Source organism: Strigops habroptila, chromosome 3 (assembly GCF_004027225.2).
Source record: "Strigops habroptila isolate Jane chromosome 3, bStrHab1.2.pri, whole genome shotgun sequence".
NCBI lineage: Eukaryota > Metazoa > Chordata > Aves > Psittaciformes > Psittacidae > Strigops > Strigops habroptila.
The window spans coordinates 34,746,344-34,773,213 of NC_044279.2; the positions used below are offsets into that span (position 1 = coordinate 34,746,344).

Here is a 26,870-nt window from a genome sequence, read left to right on the forward strand (position 1 = left end):
CTGCTAAGCACTTCCCTTTTACTTGTCTTAGAAAAACATCAAGAAACCATAATACTTGCCCAATATAAGCAGAAATATTTTTAAGTGGCCATGATAAAGGAAAACACATGACATCTCATTGTGACTCTCCAACTTCTCTATCTATGGCTGCCTCAAGGACAGCCAAGTTTCATCACCACAATGGTGATGGAAACAGGGGCAAAAAACAAGGCAGTCATTTGCAGATGGCAGCACAGAAAAGAAATAGGCATAACTCTGCTATTGACATGACTTCTGCACCCATGTCCCAGTGAACCATCAGAACCATTGGCATCTTGGCAATCAGAGAAAATTATTTTCCTTTATACCCTGACAGAAGGCCAAGAAATGTTATCTACTGAATTCTAACATATATTGTATTAACATTTTAGGTTGCAGTGACAGATACCGGTATGAAAGTGTTTGACTGTTCTATTTTATCTTCAAGCAAATGGCAATTCTGGGATCAGGTTCTGATCCTGATATAACTGAAACTTTCAATTAATGCCCAAGCTGGATAAGAACACCTAATATCTTTCTTCCCCATGTCTGCTAAAATAACCATCATCTTCCTTTGTTTCTATATTTAAACATTAATTACGCTCAGAATTAAGCTAGTGAAAGCTGCACACAAAGCATTCTCATTTAAGTGAATCTATCTCTGGGACAAACTTCCACAACAGATAAGATTATCCATGTTTGACACATTTAGCAAATATGACAGCAGAGTTTGATGAAGCAGGACTGACAGATCAACAGTAGATAAGTGGATGCCTCCATCTAATATTTGGACAGAACCCACTGACATCTTCCAGCCTCACCTGGTAGGTCCTAAGGCATCCACATACATACATACATCTGTGTGCTTGCAAATCCCCTCATCAGTTTTCTCCTATCTATCCAGTAAAGAACCTGGGAATATGCAGAACAATTCTTATATCCTTTGACAGGCACACACAACCAGAAGGTGCATACTGAACACAAACAATTCACCCACATGGTCAGATCCCTTACCAAATATTATGGAACAAGCATTTCAAAAAAGTGCGAACTAAAGAAAATAACTCTAGGAATGTAGATCTTAAACAACAAAATTATAGGCAAGCCCCTAATTTTCCTTACTAGACAGCATTATTCAGCTGCAATATGTTGTAGGTATTTACCCAAGTTTCTGCACACTGTTGTCAGTAACCTGTACATTGTTAATGCAATAACAAGATACCAGATTAAGGGGCTAACAAAGCCCTTCTGAATGACTGAAATTTCCAGTGTGATTCCCAGCAGCAGAACCAGTTACATATATTCTGGAATGTTCAAGAACTTCTTTCATACAAAATGCAATGTGACCATAGTCAGTTAGAGGCCTGTTGTGGACCTTTAATACAGAGTACCCTAAAACTTCAGCAAGACTAATAATTCAAAGTCATTATTATAAACTAGACACAAATATATTTTAAAACAGAGAAAACTCAGTGGTACTGAGCAAAGCTGAACAGAAATAGAAGACCTCAACATAGTCACATCTGGCTCCTCAAGTCCCTTTCCTTCCATAACATCAAAAGGCTGGCTGCTTGTCTCTTCAACGGATTTCTAAACTGTCTCTCAGTCTTTGCTCCTGCTGTAGGCTTTATGAAAGCTAGCCTCTTTCTCCTTTTCTACCTGACCAGCCAGCCATGTGCTCCGGAGGTTTCTCTCAGCCCACTCAAGACAGTTTCATTTGGTCTATAGCAAGCAGTCAGCACAAGAAAAACAAGGTCTTCTGTTCTGCTGCTTCAGATTTAAACATACAGAAAACAGCAAATTGGTAAGACAAATAAGCAGAACTAATCATAAGTGCTCATAAGCATCTCCACTTAGGCATCACCTTTAGTAAACTTCAAGGTGCATTTATCCATGTCATAATATGTAGTACTACTGACAATAAACCTTTGCCCTGGGAATCTAAGGAGTGCAAGCCCGTACTGGACTTTAAATACTGACATCTGAATATGAAGTCACACATAAAGCAATAGAGTTACACATAGGCTACTAGATGAATATCAGTCAGTGGATAACTGTAAGAAGAAAGTTTGGCTAGGAGGAAATCTATTGCAAGAATCAGAGGATCAATGGCATCTTTAAGTCATAATTCACAACACTAAAGGTTTTGGAAAGCATAGCACCAGATTCACCAGTGTGCTTCAAGTCCCTCACACTGCTCTAGTGATGCAAAAGAACCCCAAATACTGGAGAGACATTAAGGTTTGGAATAGCCCTGACATCATTTATATGCAAAATGTAATGTTGTTGCAAGTACAGAATAAATTAAAGTTATTTGTTAGCTTTTGAAATGCATTTCATGGTTTTCACTATCTACATATATGGTATAGTTAGCTGATTACTTGAAACTATTTTTAGAAATAGATCGCTTCTAGCCTAATTTGTTTAAATTTTGCTCTTTGGATGTACAATCTGGATGCACTTTTGCCCCTGCCCATGGCAGAGGGGTTGGAAGTAGATGATCTTTAAGGTCCCTTCCAACACAAACCATTCCATGATTTTATGATCCTATGATAAATCACTTATTAAACCATCTAAGCAGTTGTCCTAACTCATCAGTGAATTTCACCCCTTGTGCATGAAACGGGCATGAGGGCATTGAGGCAATGCACGCAGGCCATTACCGTAGCTTTTAACAAAGTGCTATATTATCTCTCCTCAAAACAAATCAATTCCATAGCCTGGGGGTCAGACAGAGCCAGGAGCCTGTCATATGCTGATTCAGTGCCGCGTTAGCATTACTGCACTGAGAGAGCCCTGACAAATGCTACAAGCCAAAAGCAGCTCAGTGGCTCCTTCATTCAACTAGGCTTCAAAAAAGCTTCTACTCTGCAAGGAAAAACCAAGATTCATTTTCTCCTTGTGAATAGAAAGACGTTCCCTCAGGCTTCTAATTTGGTGCAAAGTCACAAATAGGAGCATCAATTCTGCATCACAAACAATAAAGAGTTTAGTTTGGTTTAACTATATGATAGGCATCAGATGAGTAAGTTCAGCTTCTGAGTGAAATTTTTAAAATGAAAATAAATTATCATGCCTTTTCATCTAGTAAGTCAAAAAATACTTGATTACTTTATTTAGCCACCTGGAGTGTTTTCTGGTTCCATAATGAATTCCTTCTGGCAAGAAAGCGTTCACAATGAGCCATATTTTTAAATAACTTCTTTTTTTTTTTCTTTTTTTTTTTTTGTTTGCCAGGGATTCAAAATTAACATTAAGTTTTTATTTTGATGAATGTTGAACTATTCACAGATTCAAAAGCACCCATAATTTATTTAGATTATTTTATTGTGTTATAAATCTAGGAAAAAAACTTAGTAATCACAAGAAGCTCAGAGAAATCCAAATTCTGAAAGAGTTTTTAGTTTTATGGTAGAAACTCTTGTCTTGAAGCATCCTCTTGTCTACAAAGGAGTGCTTGCAAGGGGCTATCAGTGTATTTCTTTCTCAAAAGGACCAGTCCAACACTTGAAACCTTAAACACAGGCTGTGATACAATGGTCACCAAACCAATTCATGTTCCCTATGACAGAAAGAGCAAACAGGCAGTGATGCTGAACTGATGCCTGCCTGCCATTTCTGTCAATGAACACTATATGCTTGCACAGGTCTATTTGTTTTCCAAGGGCTAGCAAGGAGTAACAGCATCAGGATCAGCCTTTTTTTTTTCAGCCACTGTCAAGGTATATCAGTTTTTAGACTCATAACCTTGATAACATCCTTTGGGAGACTGATATGCCACTCTTTACTTGTCTTTTCATACATAGCTACTGCAGCACAAATGGATCTGGTACTGCAGGCTGATTCACAGGTGCATGTGCTCTGGTAATGCATGCATCACACATCAGGGTCCCCAGCAAAATGCAGAAGAAAAAGCAGAGTTCCTGTTTTTTTTCCAGAAGACAGGATAAATGGAGTGTAAGTATGTGCGCACCCAAGAACTATGCAGGAGAACTCAGAATCCTGTGTGTGGCAGAAAAAAATGTGAGCTTTCCGTTTTGTTTTAAATGCTGTTGAGTGCTTATCTCTTTTAGTTCTTGGACTTTCTGTCCAGGCTGATGAAACTTTAACAATCAGCCAAGATAAAGGGAGCAGAAGTGTGTCCAAAGCAGTTATCTCAAGCGAAAGAAGGAGGGACTTTGCACTCACACACCTGACACTGAAAAGCTGTCATTTGAAATCCCAGTTTGTAATCCTGGTGGTTGCTCAACTGGACTTCAGAGCCTGGTTCCCCATGCCCTGCATCGGCCCCTGTTTTTCTGGCTGCTGACCGGGGATTTTTCATTTGTGCCATACCCCTGAAATAAGCGCAATAAGCCTAGGGATGGCCTGTCAGAGTGAGCTGTTTATATACCTGCTGAAGTCTGTCTGGAGAACAGAATGCTCATTAAACAATTTTTCGCACATTGATATTTGCTTCTTTTTCTTTTCTTTTACAGTAGCCTTCTGAAAGTTATATGGGTTTAAGAATTGTTGCAACTAATGAATAGTATGACAAGTCAATAGGAAAGTAAAGATTTTTTCAAATGTAGATTATTGATTTTTGAAATTGTAGGGGCTCCTTCAAAGTCATTAGCATTTGTCATGTGAATATGCTAGTAAGGACTTCTATGAATGAAGATTAATGATGGTAGGGATAATATTTCTCAGTATTTGGAAACACCATGCAAAGGTGAACCGCATCAGTTCTCCTTGGATGGACCTTAGCTCCATTTCTACTAAGAGAGTAGGGGGAAGATTTTCTGTGACACAAGGGGAACTTAAACTCCCAGTATCTTTGGAAATCAATGTTAGTTGAGCTGTGTAACTCTGATTTGTGCTTTTTAAAATAATCCCCCGTATACAGTGAGTGCAAGTGATTTGAAGATCTACTAAATCCGCAAGCCAACATCTTTCTGAATATTTTTCTTGCCAAAAGAATCTGAACATGTACAATAACTACTTTTCCAAATTAGACATTCAAGTCATGCTTCTTATTATTATTGTTCCCTGCAAGACTTCATATATTTTGCTAAAGGTGTGAAAAGTTACAAATTAAAGAAAAAGAAGGATCAAAATTTTTTGTTAACTTGCAGGGATGTAAGGAAGTCCCTACAGCTAATAACCTGATTTCACAAGGGAGCTCATGTGCATATTTTTTTAATCTAAAAACATCAAATTCAGTATTTCTCAAGTTATTTCTACTCTAGGGCTGCTGCTCAAATGCCAAGTAATGTCCAGATAATTAATGGTATAGCTCTGCTGGAGTTTCCCTTCCATCAATATGTCTGGAAAGCTAAAATTGGTGGGGTATCATTTGATTCTCAGTTATGAAGCACTAATTCCCCAAAGAGTCCTGAAGATTATAATTTGTTTCCATGAAATACTTGGTGACAAGTTTTATTCATCAGATTGTGGGGTTTTGGGGTTTTTTTTTTAAGGGGAGGGGGGAAGTAGCAAACATAACTTGGCCAAGTTTGAATTCAAGTAAGGCAAAAAGGCAAACACAGCTTGACCAGCCCTTGGGGATGGAATCAAAATGGCCTGGAGATGGGCTTTCTAATTATTAAAGAAACAAAATCAAAGACGAAAGAATTCTAAATCCAAGCTAGGATGCATTGGTTCTTTTCCAATACACAACTAAACTGGCCAGCCACAGCACAAATGCATATTCTGGTTTGGAGGGGGAACAAAAGCTGAGCAAAGGGTGTCAGCATGGTTCCGGGCTGGCATGATGCCCATCTTTTGTGGCCTGTAGGACCACATCAGAATCTGTTTTGTCTGCAGCCAAACTGTAACTTACACAAAGACTTTGCAGGAAGTGCCTCTGCTTCCTGAAGTACTTAATATGTGAGGTATTTTAAAATAAGATATCTTCACAGAGCAGAAAAATATCTAGCCGCCAGATATATAAAATATCTGCCATGAAATCCTGTCATCAGAGGAATATTATAAAACGTACATGAACACAGAGAGATGAAATGACTGATTTTATTGGAATCCTTCCCCAGTATTTAACTCCTTAGCTCTTGGTAATGTTCATGTTCCACTCTTACTTTACCCAAGTTGTTAAGAGTTTATTCTTGTCTTGAGTAAGTAGATACACACCCAATAGACACTACATGAAGATGAGAAGTAGACTTCAAAATCACTGCAGATCACATTTCAAGTTACATTAGTCTTTAAGAAGATATTAGTACATGCATCCCTTGTTCCTTGCACTAGGGGTTTACAGAAACACACACACAAAAAAATTGTTTTTTTCTAATGCTCATTCCAGGAATTCATTTGTAGCACACATATGCACTATCTGATGTATCTATTTTTATGAGACAAGCAGTATTCATTATTCGATTTTTTTACATTACCATCTTTTTTTATCATCATTACAAAATGACCTAAAATCAGAGAATGCTGAAAATGGGACTGACTTAAATTCTCAAGAAATTAACAGAAGTCTGCCATTGAAAAGACTCCTCCTTTGGAGGTACTGATTAGTGAACCAATACCAGGAGACACAAATACATAAGGAAAAAGCTCACATGAACTGGACGCTTCTGAATTTGTTGATAGAGGCCACAAATATGACAGTATAATAGAACAGAACTGAATTTCTTACCTTTATGATGATTTGCTCCAGATGCTAATTTCCCCCACAGTGTTACAACAAATATTATTATTAGCAGTTTTCCTTTTGTTGCTTTCTGTAAGTATCTCTTATTCATCCTGAAAACAAAAATGCACAAAAATAAGTATCTTAAGACTTATTTAAAAAACACTTTTTATCTAATTGAAGGAGAATTCAAGAAGTTTTTGTGAGTGTTTGGCTGACAGCCCTTAAGTCTTAAATTCTGCTTAGCTCTAAATGAGGTACATGATATAGAGCATCTGTATAACCTCCCTTCCTGGTCCACCAGCATTCCTCCAGTCTGGTTAGGACCCTAGATAATTCCTCCACTCATCACATTTCTTTCAAGGTATAAGGAGTGTTCATAACCACAGCAGATCCCAAAGTTGGCAAGAAGGATGAATCCAAGTAGCTATGCAGCAGGTTTTGATGAGCAGAGCAGTTCCACTGGTGTGTTTAGGGCCAGTCATGGTCAATGTGGTTCTCTCTGACCGTGCAGAGGAGTTTTTAGCTTTTGGGACTGCAGCTCTTTTTGGATTGTGCCCATGATTCATAAAGCAATAACAGATTTGAATAGACCTCTAGCACACATACCAACCCTCCTGCAGAGAAATCCTGTCAGGAAGTCATGAGTGGTTCAGAAACATGGACTTGAGCAGGGCAGATTCACTAGTTTCTCTCCTGTCTATCTTTGGGTAATGAAAAGATTTGATTTACTGCACCAAGGGAAATTGCACACAGCTACTTTCATCTTGTTTAGTGATGTTTTCACTGTGACAGCAAGCCACTGTTGGTGGTTCAAGCACAAGGTAATACATCACTTATTTCTCAGTAACCTCCTCCAAAGATAAAATACCCCTCCACCTGACAAAAAGACAAGTTCAGGAATATAGGCGCTAGTGCTTAAGGATTACGGTTGCGCAGAGAATGGCAAGGGGTATAATAATGAAATCTTCTCTCACTTTTCTCTGTAGAAGAGCCCTAGGGAGCTGGCTAAAAAAAAAGCTCGGCACAATGGTCATGTTTCTGCTGATAGGTCAATAGGACAGTGATGCCTATTTCAAATTACTTATACTAGAAAAGCTCAAATTTGATCACTTATACAATATTATTCCTGTTTTGTAATGCCTGGAACTAGGGTGCCTTTCTGAGCAGAAAAAACTGCATTGCTTCACTATGGTTGCACATTTGTCTCCTACCACGTTCATAAGAAGCCCAAAGGCTTTTAGAGCATCTCTTTTGCTCTGTTCATGTACAACACTATCTTGGGCAACCACAAATCTGTGAAAGTCAGACTGCTCTAATACAGAATTAACCAGCAGCCTGTTCAAAGTCCCAAATCTCTTTCCATTCCTTCAAAGCAAATCCTTGCCTCTGAGCAAATTGCTTTCTAACAGAACACCACACACTGATAAGGCAACTCCCTCCACACCCCACAACTCCACTCATGATTTCCAGAATTGTAACCAGACCACTTCCCTAAAAACTGCTAATCTTGCTCTCCAGGAGACTGATGAGACCTTGTTAAGCACCGATGAATTTCCACACCAGGCTGCGCATAACAAAACACTATGACACAAATTAAGAACCCACTGACGAGTATACCAAACCCTTTTAAGCCTGAATTCAGAGCAAAGAGAATTCAGCATCCTTTGACAGAAATCACACATCTATAGTGTGTTTCCCAGATGTTCAGATAATCACATTTATCAGAGAAAAAGAGAGAGGAGTAAGCAAGTGCTGTATCTAGGATGGTGGATGTGCCCTGAAAGCCTGACTGATTAATAAACAGGGTGGAGGTCACAGTGTGCTGTGAACCACACCAAGCTCTGCCTTCTTGCGTGGATTCCAGTGCCTTTGGAGTGTAAACTGCATATTCATCATCAGCTCCAGGTTTATGAAGTAATCAAAGCTAAAGGGAAATACACCGTTTGTCACTGTAAATAAGAACAAAAGAAATGAAACTGGAATGCACATTCACCATATGCTCTTTCACAGCTATCTCTGTGAACAGAATATGAATTAACACTTTCCCTCCTGGATTCTCATGCTGTATCTGTTATGATGCTGGTGCCAAGTCATCTCTCATTAAAATCAAATCATTCTTCCTCACCTACCCAACACTGCTCAAAACCCAGTGGGATTTGCACCATTAAGCAAAGTTGAATCTAACACAGTTCTTTCCCGTGCTCTACTGATGCCATATTCACTCAATGTGCTGCAAGGCTGGCAACAAATGAAGGGCGGAAAATGCAGATACATAAGGAAAAACAGTAGTAGTAGGAGGAAAGAGAGAAAACCAACCTATCTGCTTCTGAACAGCAGTCCCTCAGGGTAGGTGGCAGAGTGAAGATACAAACCCCTACCCACAGCTTAGCACACCAAAGAGGAGTAAGCCAACACTGAATGCAGAAGAGACTGTTCTGCAAAGTAAAGGAAGGGTTTCAGCTTTAATACAGAAAACCTGGGCTCAATGCCATTGCCGCGTTTTCCAGTCAGGAGGAAAACTACACCATTTCTGTACCACAAGCCTATTGCACTATTCTGCATTACTTATTTGTGGTATCCGCCTTTAGAAGGACAAAAATTGTAACTTTTTCATATAGCAGTCCCATAAAAGGCACAATTAACAGAAAACTCAGTGAAAGTAGCAGTTCTAAGCTTGGGGCAAACAGTTCAGACACCATCAGCAGAAGTACAAAAAAATATCTCAGCAGTTAAAGTATTCATAACATACAGCAGCTCAAATAAAAAGTTGGAAGATGATGTTAGGTTTCAAACTAATTATGCAGTATAGCACTAGATCTGCAGTTGTGTGCACTGGCTACTCACAACGGTCAGTCCAAGGACAGATGAGTGGCTGCATAAGCACAAAGGCGCAACGCACTCTGCTCCCAGCAGTCCTGCTACACACACAGAAGCCACACTGCAGCAATACAGCCCAAGAAATAAAAATAAAGGGATTGTAGTCCAAGAAACTCGGGGTTCAGACGGATGCATCTCATCAGCAAAGCAGGCAAACAGCTAGATAACAAGGGGAGGCCGGGAGATATGCTTGGTATCTGTGTGCATGCATTATCACCTGGGCTGAGAAACTGGTTATTTTTTTGCAGATTTGCAAAACAGCCCATGATAGAGCACTGAGAAGACACTGGAACTAAACAGCATTTGACCTTTGCTCTGAAATATAACTATTAGCCTCTTGCAACCTTGATCCATGCCAAGTAAGTGCATCCAGGAAATAAAATTCAGTCCATTACTGTACTGTTATTACACTAACATAACAGGCTGTGTTAAATAGAACAAATGAGTTCTGAAATGAGGTCTACTTTTACTAGAGGTGATGCAGAGCTCCACAGACAAACTGTAGCTATTAACCTGAATGGTTTTCTCTGTAAGACCATTTCCTCTTCTATTTACTTTCCTTTCTGCAGAACCTCTCCCTCACTGTGATCCTCACAGCCTTCAGTAGTGCCATGTGAGCCAAAGGTGACCAAAACTGAGAATAGCCATGATGTAGGAGATGCCTACATTTGACTATGAATTGTGCACAAAAATACAAACTTCATGTGTAACAAAAATGTCCTCAGTATCTAACTCCAACATACTGGAAATAAATCCAAGGAATTCTCAGCACTTTCATGCAAAAAAGGACATGAAAGGCTACCATGTTTGAGTTCATTTTTCAATGTGCTTCACAAGGCAAGGAAAAAGCGAGATAGCTGGTTTTGTGGTTCCAGGGACACATTCAAAATAAAACAAAAAGACATCGCCCACATAATTCAAACAGGCAATGGCTGAGTGCGAGATGACGCTGCCATGACCAGCTCTTCATTAAAACCATAACACAATGAATAAATTCATAGAATTTGTTACTTTTGCTCCCTAAGATTCCTTTTCCCTGAAGTGCACTCCATGAGACCATCACCAGTCTGGTATCATGGACTCAAGAATAGACTGTTGCAGTAATCAGTGACAAAAATAGGTTTAAAAATGTAGGATTTTTTTCCTCAGGGTGAAACCACACCTGAAGAGAAGCTTCACAAACTGCTGTGTCAGCACAAATCCTTACCCCTGGCCTCCATGGCTTATCAGAAGCAAATTGTGAATACACTAATAGGTTGCACAGGCTCTCCTTATCATTGCTCCACCTCATTGTCAGGCGTCTTCCAACAGTGGATGTGCCCTATCTATTTGGCTGTACAGATACTGCCATGTGCAGATGTTTGTCTTCAATTTCACTGTAGCACTGTAGCATCCATAAACTCCTGAGTTTCTACTTTCTTCCTTTTTTGCTTTTGGGCTTGACATCAGTCACCTTTCCAACAGTTCAGCAATAGAGGAGAATCACATGGAAATTACCTTACATTGTATGGCCAGTGCTGAATTGCCTTGCCTTCCTATTTTAAGTGAAGTGTAACCTCATGTAATCGTTACTGTTGAAGGAAAAAAAAAAAGGGAAATAATAACTTTCATTCTTCCCTTAAGAGCTTATACACAAATAAAATTCTCATCTGTTTCCTAGAAGTAACAGCATTTTTCCCTGTTTTTCCTTTTCTTTCTTTTCTTTACAAACATCAGCTTCTGTGAAGCTGTTCAAAATTCATTCGTTCCATTTTACATATGTAGAAACTTTCAGTGTCAGTAAGATCTATGTCTTCTGCAAACACATACACCCTGTGAATGCAAGTGCTCATACAGTGAAGTGGAAGCCTACTTCTCTACTGAATCTTGATGAAATGTTTAAGAGACAAAAACTTGATATAAAATAGATAGAAAATTAGTCTCACATTCTCTTACTTTTCTTTTCATGACAAATATTTTATTTGCTACTTCAGAGAAACCCTAAATGAGAAGTAGAAATCACTACTGATTTCTGACCCCGAGTCTCTTGTACAGAAATAATGCAGTCATTTAAATTATGCTCCGTACTCTGCTGAATCTTACATTATTTATTAGTTGTGTTAGTTTCTACATCCCACGCAATGCAGGTATTTGCAGTTTTCTTTAGCCTTTCCTGTGTAAGCTAAAGCAGATTTTAAAATGCCCCTCTGGTGGGTAAGGTCACTTTGTAAAACAGCGATGTGACCCATGTGTGTTTGCATACATATAAATTCCCTCTATGACATTCCTGTCATGTTTGCTCAGTGAACAAGTAATTTGCCACTCTCATTACTTCAGGTACAAGGTAGCTTGTGAAAATCAATCTTCTTTCTGCTTCATACATCACAGCCTGTAACAGACACAAAGTGCATTCTGATTCTGAAATGAAGCTGGGAGAAAAACACAGACCTGTTCTCATAAGCTACTGTCTTTGATCTAGGTGGGCAAGGAAGGAAAGACAATAGGCATTTAGCCTAGCAAAGCATGCACGTCTTATGTAGGAGCCACATGGAAAGTCTCTGTATGCAAAGCAAAAGGGGTGGGTGGTGTTGGGTTTTGGAGGCGGGGGAAAGGGGGTGTTCAAAAATTTGTTGTTGACCAGTGTGGATCTTTTAATAACAGAGTAAGTAGCCCTAGATAGCTTAGTCCCACTATTGAGAAATATTCAGAAATAGTTAAACCATTGCTGGTAGATCAGTACAGTAAGGTTGTCACTGTTACTTTCAGCTGAAGTGTTACCAGGGGAAGCAGACTGAAGAATTTTAGGCTTAGTGCCATAAGGAGGGCTTTAGAAAGGCTACTGTGCTAAGACTTCAGACACTGAGGAAAATGAATTCTTCTTCCCAAAAGTACTTAAGCGTATGATTGACATGCATGCCCACACTTGTCTTTTATTTAAACCAGTGTGACTTAAGCACCTACTTAAATTTAAGCTCATACTATCCTAGAGATGTACGTACCTATGTGATTTCTTGAAAAACGATTAGTGAGTTAGTGAGTATGCTTTTATAAAAAGAGACAGTTTCAAGAAAAGAAAATATCTCAAATATCTGGGGGGAAAAAAAGTTATGGAAAATATGAAAATATGCAGTAAACCAAAAAAACACCATTTTTCTTTACGTACTGCAATTAGTTTCCCAGTAGCAAGAAATTGGAGAGAAATGCACATACAGATAATTACATTTGCCAACAGTATCTCTAGCACTTGGATGTGAAATTTACATACATATTATTGTTTCCAAAATCTGATAACCATGGATGCTTAAATTGCCAGAGATATAAAATGCTTTAGCCACCTAGCTGCATTCCACCTCACAGCTAGAAACCCTGAGAGTTTATGGAGAAAACGTTTTTCTTCCAAAACAGTACGTATGGTTGCAATGATACTGCCTTGAAAACTCAGATGATACTGATTAATGGCCTTCTCTCTAAACTGCTAACAGTGTTCATCTCGCCTGCATCCAGATTATCACCAGTTCTTTCTAGACACAACTGACTGTAATTTTCACCTTCATTAATTTTCAGATGCAACACTTAACTGAAAGCAATAAAGAAAGCAAAGAGTAAACAGGAAATGCAGTGCCCTCCTAGCCAGCTTCAACTCAAAAAATACAGATGAATTTATTTGAGTATACATTAAATTTCTTTCATGTCTATTTCATCAGGACCAGCAAAAGAGTGTTCACCTGAAGAACACTGATGCTGACACATTACTAAGTACATGGAAAGAAAATTTCGTGAATTTTTGTGGGGTTAGATTCTGTACTTCTATGTATTTCTGAAAATATAAAATAATTTAGCACTAGACATGCGTGTGCCATTGCGGTTTTAAGTGCTAACATAAAACATTCAGGATATTTAAACATCCAAGATATTCCAATATCTTTAATCTGTCCAATGGTGTCCTACACCCTTGTGAAATAAGCTCTTACAGTTAAGTGTTCAGTATTAGAAAGTACTTAGGATCCAATTCAGATAATTCTTTTCTGATATTATTATGCCACTTTAAACTCTTTCTCTCCCAGTTTCTGTGCTTAAGGGAGCTTTAAGTCATAGGTGGTACTATCTGTTCACTTAATCATCACGGCAGTAGTATTTGCTTATATCTTATGTGTGATCCTCTTGCAGATGGTTATTTGAATTTTCTTTATTCATATCTCACTAACCAATCAAAAGTTTAACTGGGAAAAAAGGATAACTGTTCAATGGGCTTTGAACAAAATGTCTTACTGAGACCTGAATCACTAGGTATACTGCGATTTCATAAAGGCCATTGCAGTGGCAGAGATAAGCCTCCAAATCTATCAAGGCAGAAAAAGCATCAAGTGTTAGTGAAGAATGGCAACTGAAGTGCCATATTTAAAAGCAAGGATGAAAATGATCTGGGCAAGCATAAGCCTATTAGTCTGACCTCTTCAATTTGCAAGAGCTTAGAACAGGCTTTGAAGAAAAAGATAAATTACAGACAGAAGTAAATAGAACATAGGATAAAATGTAGCAGTGTTACCAAGGGTAGATTGTGCCAGACTACCTTGACAGCTTTTTTGATAATAACTGGTTTTCCAGACAAAGAAATGAAGTAGGTATAATTTGTCTGGATTTAGATAAAGCATTTTCTACAGTGTCACTCCAGAACTTACTTACACATTAAGCCGACGACTCTGTGGATTACTACAAGAACTGAAAGGTGGATTCAGGTGCGATAACAGCAAGTCGTACTGAAAGGGAGTATCAGGGATTAATAGCATTTCTGCTAGAAGTTGGGAATTCATCATTTGAAACAACGTGTAAAAAACAATTAGTTTATTTTAGCTGATCAGCAAGAGCACTTCAGTACCAACATGACACAAGATGGCTGTGAAAAAGGCAAATCCTATAAATTACTAAATGATATATTGCTAATAAAGACACAGAAAGACAAGTATGAGCCTATATATTCTGGCCAACCATCTTCACAGAAGAAAAACTGAACTCACAAAACATATGAAGACAGTCTTCTACAACAGTCACAGGAATGAAGACTCTACCATAGGAGGAGTTTGAAAGAGCTTGGTTTGTGCAACAAAGCAAAGGCTGCAGGGAAACAGAGAGACCAAGGAAAGGAAATAAACAAGGTGAGGGCAAGAAACATACCCATAAGAAATGGAATAGATGCTGTCTTGCCAGGAGGCAGGATCAGGACACTCAGCTCAGTGATTCAGGAAATCTCTTCCAGTCTTGTCTCTATGTCAATACCATGATTCCTTTTTTGTACATTAGTACAGGAAGCCAAGTGTTAGTTTTTTCAAGAAGAAAACTATAAGCAAGTTCTTTCCAAGTGCATTAATGAAGTGGTTTTTTCCAAGTCATCTCACTCTCGTAAAAAAAAAAAAAAAAAAAAAGAAGAGAGAAGTCACAGCATTTGTCACTGTAATACCCTATGAGGAAAAAACTAGAAGGCTCCTCACTAATAACCTGAACCCATACTGGGTTCCATCCAAAAACTGATTAAGATGAATATTCCTCCTTATTTTTCAACATCCTCGATGCATAAGTGCCACCTGTGTGTCATGAACTTTAAGATGACCCCAACAGTCACAGTACTATACTGGTGGACCACTCAGTAGTAATATTGCTTTTTGACTAACTTCAGTGAATTAAAGTCATACTGTTGAGCATGGGTGACTATTCCATGATTAAGACTCCCTCACTCTCTTTTCTATCAGTCTTGCTTTAAATTGAAAATCTTCCTATTGTCATCCTGTTTTATACATTGACATTATGGAAAAGTAAAAGTGGCAAGCATCATGATTGTCAAGATATGGATTCTTGTTTTCTGAAAGAGACCGACAACAAAACCTATGTACTTTCAGAAATTAAGCATTTTAGGATAAAAACAGAACAAATAATACCATTACATGCATTTTAAGAGTGTGAATACATGAACTTAAAAATTTTTCTTCTTATTATATACATTTAAAGTGACTACTATCTTAAACATAATGCCTTTCAAGCAATACCAGAGGACTAATTTTGGGATTCTTGCAGAGATGTAAGAATATGGATGAGGTGTTACATTACATAATTTTGCCAGACCTGGAATTTTGTATGTTGACAGGAACCATTCAGGTTCTAATGCATTACTTCCCTACTGAAGGTTAAATTTTGTTTTTCCAAAGAATTATACTGGTAAATAACACTGTGACAGACCTCTGCAGATGAACAGGGAAGCAAGACTCAGTCTAAATTCCCCCCTGCTATTTTCATGACAATTATATCTGTCAATAGGCAGCATAGCACTTCTGACAAATAATAGGTAGGTTTGAGCCCAGTCTATGTTTTATACCTGATGCCTACACATTTTGGGCCACACTTGAAGGCAAAGGTTCAAGTGTCAATAAGAAATGGCAGGCTGCTCAAACCACAGAAAAATATGAAGCTTGTTTGTGCTGAGACCAAAATAGCTCTAAGAGCTGACATAACACACTAGGAACACAGGAAAGTTGTCGACTGTGAGTAAACCTAGTTGGAACACATTCCTCCATTCTTTGAATGTAAAGACCTAACAGACTTTTCCAGGGAAAAAAGTGAGACAGAAGTTAGTCCAGGCTCTTCATAAATATGGATCTGGTACATAAACCAAATCTCTGCTCCTGAGCAAGCGCATAGGTAAAGACTTCACTCACAGAGATGCTTAGAAAAGGAAGCCAGCCTGTACAAACAATCTTCAGCTACCAGCTGAGGAAGCTGAACACCAAGTCCAGCAGATAATCCAGATACAGAGCCTTGTGCTCAGCAGAGGTATGCCCATGTAGGCACACAAGGAAAATCTGAATTTTTAACTTACTTGTAGAAAATTTCAGCAGCTTTTCTGTCCATGAACAGAATTATCAAATACCGGTATTTTTTTGATCCTGGCATGCTATCTGATCTGTCACATAGACTACAAAACTAATGCTGTCTTGAGAATCATGCTATATCACAAATTTGAAGTCTCCTCTCAGTCTTTACATCCTCATTGGTGTTCTGAAACTAAAAGAAATTATTAATAACCAAATAAAAAAAAAAAAAAACCAAAGCAAAGCAAAACACAACAAAACAAAACAAAACAAAACAAACAAAAAAAAAAAAACCAAACCAAAAAACCCAAACAAGTATTCCTGTGATGACTTGCGATGAATGGATTCAAGCCAGGCCAAGATTTGCTTAATAATGGCTGAAGTATCTAAATGGCACCCAGTCTTCCTTGAAAAATCAGATCAATTTCCCAGCCTCTATTCAAACACACTTTTTTGAAGGGTACCATCAGTTATGTAAGAGCTATATTGACCACACAATCCTGAGTTTCATCTGAGTGTACCTTGATAAACAATGCACTCACTTTGTCATCTACTATGCCAGCCTTGAAATAGCATTTTAATATGGCAAGGAGCTCATTAAATAGCCAGTCATAACCTGCACTTCCTAAAAGTCTGTACCCAGCCTCATGCTGCATGGTATGTAGCTTGGGTAGAGCACAAGAAGAGGATGAATGACAAAGCAAATCAGTAGTGTGCTGTTCTTCTAGTGCCGTGGAGCAGAGACTCTTATGGGGTGCATTTATATTTATATTGCATTTCGGTGTGGAGCTGGACTCCACTTTTCAAACAAATTTTCAAGTAGTCTCCATTTACAATGATCTGGATCACATCATGGAATGACTCTGGAGGACACGAAACTAATATCTTTTAGATTAAAATAAAGCAGAAGATGAGCCCAAGAGTATACACAGTACACTCCAACAGTTTAGGGGTGTTCAGTTCAGAGAAGAGCTGATAAAAAAAAACCTCCTACTCCACTAAATGAATACAATGTGGATATCACACCCTCAGCAACAACAGTTTGAGTCTACAGAATCACTTCTGTAAAGACGAACTATTTGCTAGTGTAGACACAGCCTTACAATCTCATGCGGAATGAGATAATTATCACTGTTATTTTATACTTGGATAAGATGCCCTCGTGGTTGTGATTATTCTGAAAAGCATTTTCAGATTCTTAGCAAACCTCAAAGGCATGTTGAAAGGGACCTGTCACTCATGAGGCCATCAAACAAGTTCTGATCTGCATTTTAGGGCCATTATTCCTACTGTGACACCACAGCAAAGGGAAGGATAGCTTTTGTGCCAAAATCAGGGAACAGCTACCTGCAGTACATCCCCCTAATTTAGAGGCATGGAGTACAGAATAAATTACTTCCAATTACTCAGTGAATTGTTCATTTTTGTGAAACAGCGAAACCCTTGTCCTTCAGTGCAGAAAATTAAAGACAAGAGATTTTCTGTCTTGTTTCACACTGGGTACTAACTAACCTAGAAGCAAATCTACTGTAGAAGGAAAGTACAACTCACTGTAAAACTGTCAAACACTTTACTGGCTCTATCACTGCCATTTTCAGCCACTGGATTATTGACAGTTTTTCCCTGAGTCTGGAAGCCACACAACCAACAGCCACACTAAGATGCATAGGTTGACCCTTTTAGATGAACAAAAGAAAAGAACCGGCCAAAAGGGAAAGCCTAAGAAATTACCTACTGGAGATGGGACAGACCCTGTCCATCTAGGACCAGCAAGGACTGCACTGCACACCTGCCTACATCCCATGGCCCAGAGGGAAGGCACTGGCTTCATGTTGCCTTACCAGACAGGACTTAAGTTAAGGCCAAGTACACTTCAGTTGACTTAAAAAAAAAAAAAAAAAAAAATAAAGGTCATATTCATAATCAGATTAAAATTCTTTTATTCCAGCCTAGCAATGTAAAATGTCCTTAAATTAGAAGTTTATTAAACTAAATCTGACTCAAGAGGTTTTTTTGTTCTATAATACAGATTTGGCCCAGAAAATCCTCAGATGTTACCATATTTACAACAGGATTAACTGTTTCTAAGACACTCTGTATTTGCATTCTTATGTATGCTTGGTGAAACAAACAAAAATTATTTACTTTAATTTGTATTTCATTATTACGGAGGGTTATGTCATTATACTTTTCATGACAATTGCATTAACAGCATTAGTATTAGGCACAAAGATGCTCAGGATTCCATGCCTCTTGTTTCAAAAGAAGGGGTTAAAGCCAGTGTTTGCAGTATTTATGATTAAAAAGAGCTTTTTTCTTTTTCTTTCATTCTTCATTTTATAATAATTAATTGGAACTGTCTAGGAACTAAGCCAAGTAATGCCTACTCTGCTGTCAGTAACAATCCAAATTCAGTAACATACAAGAGCAGTACAGGCCACTGCCATTCTTTTAGTGCAGTCTTAGAAAGTCTTTCCATGTGTCTCCTATGCTAAGAGAGCATTATTTTCTAAATGAGCAAGACTTGAAAAGGGTCATTAGATGAGAATGAGAATTAGCTAGTACAACATCGAAAGAGCCATAAATGAAAGACAGCAGAAAACCTCTTAGAATAAATGGTGAGATTGAAAGGTTTAGAATGTTTTTTCTCTTAAATCATTATGTAATTTTAATAAGAGATCATTATAATTTCCTAGAGCAGAGCTATAGTACTGTACATACAATACTTACTAAGAAAAAACAGATATAGTAATATTTCCATACTATTTTAGTCACAATTACGGATATTGCGCTGACATCACCATCAAAGGAAACGATTATACGTTTGGTAGACTTGCAGGAAACTAAATGTATTACACTGAGATCAGCAGTTCTTTATAAGTTGCTTTAATTTTGGAAGATCACCACAGCTTTCATAACTTTAAGAGAAACAAAGTTCAGTCTAAGCCAAAGTGTATTTCCTTCTGCAACAGGGAATTCTGTTTCATTTTAACAGCTATCTGCCTTGCATTTTCCATAATCTTTTCCAGTAAAAGGTGAAAACCCTTTTTATGGCACTGATGCAAGAAAGGATGTTTGCTGGTTTTATATCCCTCCTTCCATAATTTGCAGTTGCAATTGATAACAATGGGCCTCCATCTCGGTACCCTGCTGCATAGTGAAGCAAGCCTAGGTCCCCCAGTGTTTTCTTGAGCCCTTTTGGTGTTTCTCTGAAAGCTCCCAGAGTCCAATAATTAGATAAGTATGGCAATTTTAATTATCCTTTGTAGTTGCAGAGAAAATGTTATTTCTAAAGGCAAAAAACCAAAAGGATCCATTTCCGTGTATTAAAGCCCTGAGAACTTGAGAAAGATGAACCTAAATTTCTGGATAATCAGATTTGGCAAGTATTGCAAAATTTTTGGGTTGGGAACAATCAGTGTAGGTTATGTATTTAATTCATCCTCCTTTTTTCAAATTATCAACAGAGGCTGTATGGAAATGTATTCTGAATAGCTACATTAACTATTATAATTCACTTACATCATTGTCATTCATGTCTAATTAATATAAATGCCTAGCTGGGAATATAAAGATTTTGCATAAAACAAATCACAAATTCTGGAAAGGAGAATTTTCCCCTCATTTCCTTATGTAAGTTATGAAATTTCACAGAGGAAAATTAAATTGCAAGGTCAAGATGGGTTAGCTCACAAGTGAATTAAAAAATGCTGCCTAAATGATGAAAATTACTTATCACAGAAATACATATATTTAATAAAAAAAATTAAGATAAATGGAAATGAAAGTGTATGAAATTAGTCTACTTCTTTTGTTTTCTTCTGATTTTTAATAGGTAATAGGAGGTGATCCTCCTGCTTCACTGGTATCACAGCAATGAATATTTTTTTTTTTATTTTCAAACCCAAACGCTGCTAAGACTCAGTCTCCTGCAAATGGCAGGAATGAGGAGGAATTCTCATGACATATTTCTGGAAAATAGAAGAGCCATGAATTTTCAAAGTTATTATCTTTATGTATTTTCAGTGGTACCTGTGTTGCTCTTGTATATTCAGTCTAATATATAGTATTGGATGGTGGCAATTCGAGCTTCTTCAGTACAAAAAGGAGGACCAAAATCTACTTGAAAGAAAGCAAATGGCTAAAGGACACTTCTTTGAACACTAAATGAGACCAGAGTCATTTTCCAATCCTGTGTTTTCACTGTACTCCACCTAAGATAAAATAGAGCTGATGAACTTAAGTTGTACGCCATGACCTGAAACTTTAGCAGTCATTTAAAACTATTCATCATCTCATTAACTGCAAGATGTGCAAAGCATTTACATGAACAAACAGTGGAATGTAGAGGGAAAGCAAGTCAGCCAAAAAGTATTGCTCCAATAAATATAAACCACTATATATTTGCAGTGCACTGTCAGCCAGATTAAGCTCATCAAATATCAATTCTTTGTTCAGCTGTAATGAAAATCTTCTACGTGAGGCAGAAGATAAATGGGATATTTCTCATGATTGCTGTAATTCAGAAATACTCATCATAGATGAGTACAAGAAGGAGGTTCCACACCAAAAACACTGCACCTCGTATTTTTTCTTCTTTATTGTCATCTGTTCCTCTAAATATGATTGTTGCCAAATATTATTTAAAAATGAAAATGTTATGCTTTATTATTGTTGACTTCTAGCTTGAGTGATGCCAATAGGTATACCTGCATTAATGATCTGAAAAGTAGGGGATAAAAATTAAGATGAGCCTATTACAAAAACTGCGATCAGAGAACCACAGTGCCTTAGCAAAGTTCAACTCCAGAAGAGAATTTTAGTTCAAACTAACTTAAAAAACCACCCTAACTCTTCTGTTCAGCTTGTGAAATACATTTAAAGAGGTGTGGAGTTTATTTCTGTATAGCAGGAGGAAAATTCTGTAACTAGCTGAGAAAAAACAGTTTCATTGATTAAAAACTATGCAGAAATTTGCACTGACGTCACATAGACAGCTGTTAGAAGCGAAAAAAATAAATCAAACTAAATACACAAAATTAAGGACAAGGCAACAGAACTTTTAATTTAATAATACAGCCTAAGTCATTCATCCAGACTGTGGTAAATCCACATTCAAGCCCTTCAAGGAATATGAACCTTCCATCTTCCACAAATTTATCTCAATGAGTAGTATATGGTAGTCCTAAGACTCTTTAGCTAATGCTGCCCCTAGAAACTTTATTATTCATTGCAAGATCAAAAATACATATTTCGCCTCCTATGTGAACATCCCACCCACCAGACTGAAGTCACTCTCTGAATTACTATGTTTGATACAAAACACTTCGGAGCAAGCCATTCACACATTCACCTCATGATCAAATTTCTCAAGGTAAAAAGAGATACCTAAACGCAGATGACCTATGTCTTACAGGAATTTTGTGCAGAAGCAGATGTTTCTTCTCATTTTTGAGGACTGATTCTAGGCCTTTTCTTTGCTATTTTATACTGTCTGTAAAAGAAATATGGTGCTTTCTTTTGGTCAAATATTTTGTTCAATGCAAACACAAAATACATCAACTCCCCCCCCCCCCCCCCCAAAGAAAAAGTATTTCAGCAACAGCAAACCACTTTCATTTAGGTTTTATGAAATGAAAACTTGATGAAAATCAAATGGTATCTTGAGATCTTGAGCTTTCACAGAACCTCACCTTTTCTGCCCTTTCCCCTGTATATAACTACATCTACATTGCCCTACGTGTGCAGTGGTCACTGCCTCCGCCAGCACATTATCCTTTCTACTCTGGCAGTTGGAGATAGAACATTGCCACAAGGCATAATGATTGTTCCTATTGCAGATAGGGAGAAGAAGTGCAAATCAGAAGGTTGAATGGAAGCATACTGAACAGTCTCAATGAACTCTTTCAGTATTTTCACATTTTATTTTAATCCTATTGCATCTAAATCCTTGATTCCGAAAATTAGCTAAATACAAAACATTAATCTCCTATAACCCCAAAACTAGTATTTTTCAATGCAGATTAAATTAAAACCCCATTATTTGAAATCTATGCAGACTACGTAATAAAAAAATATTGTCATAGAAGCTCTGCCTTAGTTTCAGATAGCTTGGAGTCATGTGAATGTGCTGAAGAATATGGTTTCTACGTATTGGAAGAAGTGAGTTTTAGAAATAAAACATAAGTCTACTTCATGTTCAACTTTTGGTCACAATCTGTTCTTGAATTATAGCAGTTTTGTATGTTCTCTGGTTGAAGGTGTTCCAATTTGAAGACATGAGTAATTATTCATCAGAACAGACAGAAAAGACCTGTATTCCTTTGAAAGCTGAATGATCTGAGTGAGGCAGCCATCCCACTAAAAATACATTAACCAGATACTCTGTTTACATCAGTTGACATCTTGTAATGCAAACCTCTGATGATTCTGCCATGCAAAATTCTGGTATCTCTCATGTTAAAGTTTTAACTGCATATATAGCCTTTGTCTGGCAGGCAAAATTTAATTTTGAGACAAAATACTGAATTTTCACAATTTAGAGAAAAGAACAGTCAATTCTCTGATCCTTTATTTCTTCAGGACAATACACAAGTTCTGTCAATATACTTTAAATAAATCTGAGCTTTTCAACTTTTATGCAAATACCCTGACTTGATTTTACTCTTAGATTTTGTTCTGTACATCCATTGAGCAAGGAGAAGGTATTTATGACAAATCCTTGAAAATGCCATAATGGTTGATGCATATGTTTATTATTTCTCTGAAAGTCCATCTAAATATTTTGTAGATAGTAGTTTGGAGGAAAGTAGTTTGGGTTTTGGAAATGGAACCACTGCTTTTGATTATGCCACTGAGTGTCAGAGTAGTATTAACATAAATTGCAAATATACCCAGTGACTACAAGCCAGATGGCAGCTCTTTGTCTGATGTTATTTAGCTGGATTTTAGTTTTTGTTCTTAATACGTATGGCAAACATCTTTATCCTGCTGCTACTATATTTTAGCATATTTAATTGCCAAGTTCACAAGAAACCGACCCACTGCTTTTCCCAGGCAGATGGTGAAAGTTGTTTTTAAAACTGTAGTGAGGCTGCTTTTCCAAAATGCTTGTTTTATGAAGTCTAAACACTGTTCACTACACACATAGAGGATCAGCTCATAAGCATGTACACAGTTAGCAGCCCGATATGCAAAGCATTGAGCACTCTAGCGTAGAACTCTGCACTGGGACAACTTCCTGCATCTAAAACTTAGCATGTGTTCCAGTATCTGTGGAACTGTTCCTATGAGACACGAGGTCTTAATAAAAACAGGTGTCCATTTTGGACTTTATTATTTACCCTTTCATTATAGATATCTTCTCTTATTAGTTTTAAATATGGATAATTTACAGTAATACAAGTAAGAAAAGTATATAATAAAAACTCATTTTTAAATTTATTCTACTTTAACTGCTAAGCTAAATATATGGGTGCTGCAAAATGAAGAGTGACCTAAAACAACAGTGTAAAAAATAAAGAATTTACATTTTTTGTAGCTTGGCAAATAAACAAGATGAGAAAGAACAGTAGGTGACACAAATCAGATATGTAAGTCCAAACATCTCCCAGCACTCTTTGAAGTTCAAATCAGCATCTGAACCCAAAAACTGTGGCTTGCTAATCATTAATAACTATAAAATAATATTTTAGAATCACTTCTGCAAATAAAAAAAAAAATTAAAAAAAAAAACCAAACCAGCAGTAGAACCACCTCTTGCCAACCCATATACAGCGGAGGAATACAGCTAGGAACGTGAGTTGAAGCAGCCTGTTTGCCCTGACCTATCTGAGCTCTGTCCCCCAGCAAAGCAAGCTCCTGCCACCCCACTGAGGTATGGGCAGCCCTCAGCCAAAGCTACATCAGCAGCTATGGCTCACAAGGTGCGCTCCACTGGAAAAGAATTGTTATAAGCAAAGTGCCCTGGCAATGGCCTCCTAAACCTCCCCTTACCTCGAAGGACATGGCCCATATATTTTATAAGAGAAAGTATTAAATACAGTTGTTTCACATAAATATAACCCTACTCACACAGAAGCCTTCTATAAATGTCTGCTGGTTGTTAACAAATCACTCTTATTTTCAATGAGTTTGGAATATTTTTGAGACTGTCAGTCCACGGCTTTTGTACTGTGCTTAGCACAGTATTAACTCTAACACCTGATGCCTAGAGAAATAAACAAGAGCTATAATAAATAGTGTCCAAGTAACATGAAATCCTAACAACAACCGAACTATCAAATTAACAGGTCACTGATAATAATTGGGATCTCTGAACATGGCAAAATGCTATTCATTTGTACAGTGAAAGTCTGACTCTTTACATAGTTATACAAAGACTAGGAGAGAATAAATACAATGGATTAATGAATAGTATGAGAGAATGAATAGTATGCATTATGCTATGGGACAATAATGATGTGTTATTAAATAGATGGGCTATTATGCTTCCTAAATTTCAATAATGTAGTTAAGAAAGAGCAAATAGGGCAAAAAGAAGTAGTGAAAGAAATGTGATGTTGTTATATAAAATGTGTGCCTAAGAACCTTGTGTGCACACTCCTTCACAATTTAATCTGATTAACAAAAAGTAGTAATTTTCTGCTTAGTGCTACTTGTGGGAAAAAGAAAAAAAAAGTTTTCATCTTATATAAGGTTTTATATAAAATGCTTTTTAGCCTCAAGATAGCTAACAAGTTAGTTATTAGAGAGCCTGAATAATTTTATGACACACAAAGTAGGGCTTCTCATATATTTCACATCTAGACTGTATTGTAAAGAAATTGTATCCAGCCACTGCTGGTTTTGACAGACTAGAACTAAACATGGTGGGAATAAAATGCACATTCTTTTCCAAATGCAAGAAGAAAGGACGTTCTCATTAAACTTATTTGCTGATATGACTTGAAACAATTTATTTAATCTTCACCTTTTTTCTGTAAGTATCCTTCAACTGAGAATTTAAAAAGTATAATTAAAAATAGATTTTGTAAAGCATAATGAGATGCTCTGTCAGATGGGAAGACAAATTAAAAGTGCAATTCACACTGTTATAGCAGCATTGCTACCATGGAACTACTAATCTTTTGCACAATGCTCACAGTAGAATGTACTCCAGTCTCTGTAGGGCACGTGATTATAGACTTGCAGGGAGACTGGGATTTAAATTATTCATCAATGTGGATTTCCTTTTGCAGAAAAATCAGTGTGCCACATAAATAGCAAAACTGTTAATTCTTGGCCTTTTGCAAATTAACTGCCTTGTAATAGCATCGGTTATTACCGGTTAGTTTCCCTAGCAGTTACAATAGCAATATTCTGTCAAACGGAAAGCTGTTTACAAAAATAATGCTAAAGACAGAACATCCGCACAGCCAATTAAATGTTCAGAATGCATTAGATCCTGTACATGTGAATGGCCGTGCATAAGCCTGTCAGGAGATCTGACAAATGCCAGATTATGGCCACAACCTATCTGGCCAGAGAACAATGCAATGCCATTTTAGCTATGGCAAGTCTTTACTTACAAGCATCCAGTGGGAATAGGATACCAAAATAATTTGCCTGAAAAGGCTTGCAATCTTCAAAACTGTCTGGTATGGATTTCAAGTGAAGTGATACGTGCTTTCATCTGCCTGTTAACCATAGAACACTACAAGCCCATTATTTACAAAGTCAAACTCTGTTGTCATCTAAATGGTACTATTAAACTTTCGTACAAGTGGTACCTGCCCCATATGAGCAGCTGAGGATGGCACTGTTTGTGGCATGCCGGCTCTGTCGAACTTTCAGCTCAGCAATACCAGAGCATGGCTTCTTCCACATTTGGGGCAACTGCCACAGAATTTCCAACCTATAGGATGGATTTCAATAACCAGTTCCTAGCAGTTTTACTGAAGGTATTCATTGGGCACAAAGCTAGGCAGATGCCTAAAATTTGGCTATTACTACAAAATAGGCAGAGCAAATCACTGAACGGACTGTACTGGTTCCTTCCCCAGTGCTTAGAGTGGTTCTTTGGACTTGTGGTTGGCTCAAAAAATTGTAACCTACAAAACACATAAAAAATGAAAGGCTTGATAGAAACATAATTTTGACAGTTAAATGAAAAAAAAAAAAGAAAATATCCTTGGTTTTAATACCTAATTGAATTCACTGCTGCTGCTTTAAGAATGAAGCATACAAAAGTAAGAACTAGTATCAAAGAGGAAAATATCAATGTCAGCAAAATCTAGGTGAAATGCCAACATTAAAATTAGAGGTGAAAAGAATCAAAGACACTACCTAAATAATTAAGTGCAAAGAAATGTATGCAGGCTGATACTAGGGCAAAATATACCATTTCCAGTTCAAAATGTGGTATCTTTACCTCCACAGCCTGAATGGGAAACAAAAACATATCTTCTGCCTCGAGCTAGGTCTCCTCTAGCTACATGGAAATCAAAGCTGTCTGTGGTGTGACA

General features: G+C 37.5%; 1 protein-coding gene across 9 annotated transcripts in view; it reads right to left on the minus strand.

Moving 5' to 3' along the window:
* Positions 1–26,870, minus strand: part of TAFA2 (TAFA chemokine like family member 2) — a 190,685-nt gene that overhangs the window by 48,880 nt on the left and 114,935 nt on the right. For all 9 annotated transcript variants that reach the window (XR_003990606.1, XR_003990605.1, XR_003990601.1 and 6 more), the window contains one exon: positions 6,656–6,762. Coding sequence is in view for 2 of the 9 variants with exons in the window: in XM_030479860.1 (XP_030335720.1) it covers positions 6,656–6,761 (106 nt within the window). In the remaining 7 variants the exon portion in view is untranslated. The remainder of the gene's footprint in view (positions 1–6,655; positions 6,763–26,870) is intronic.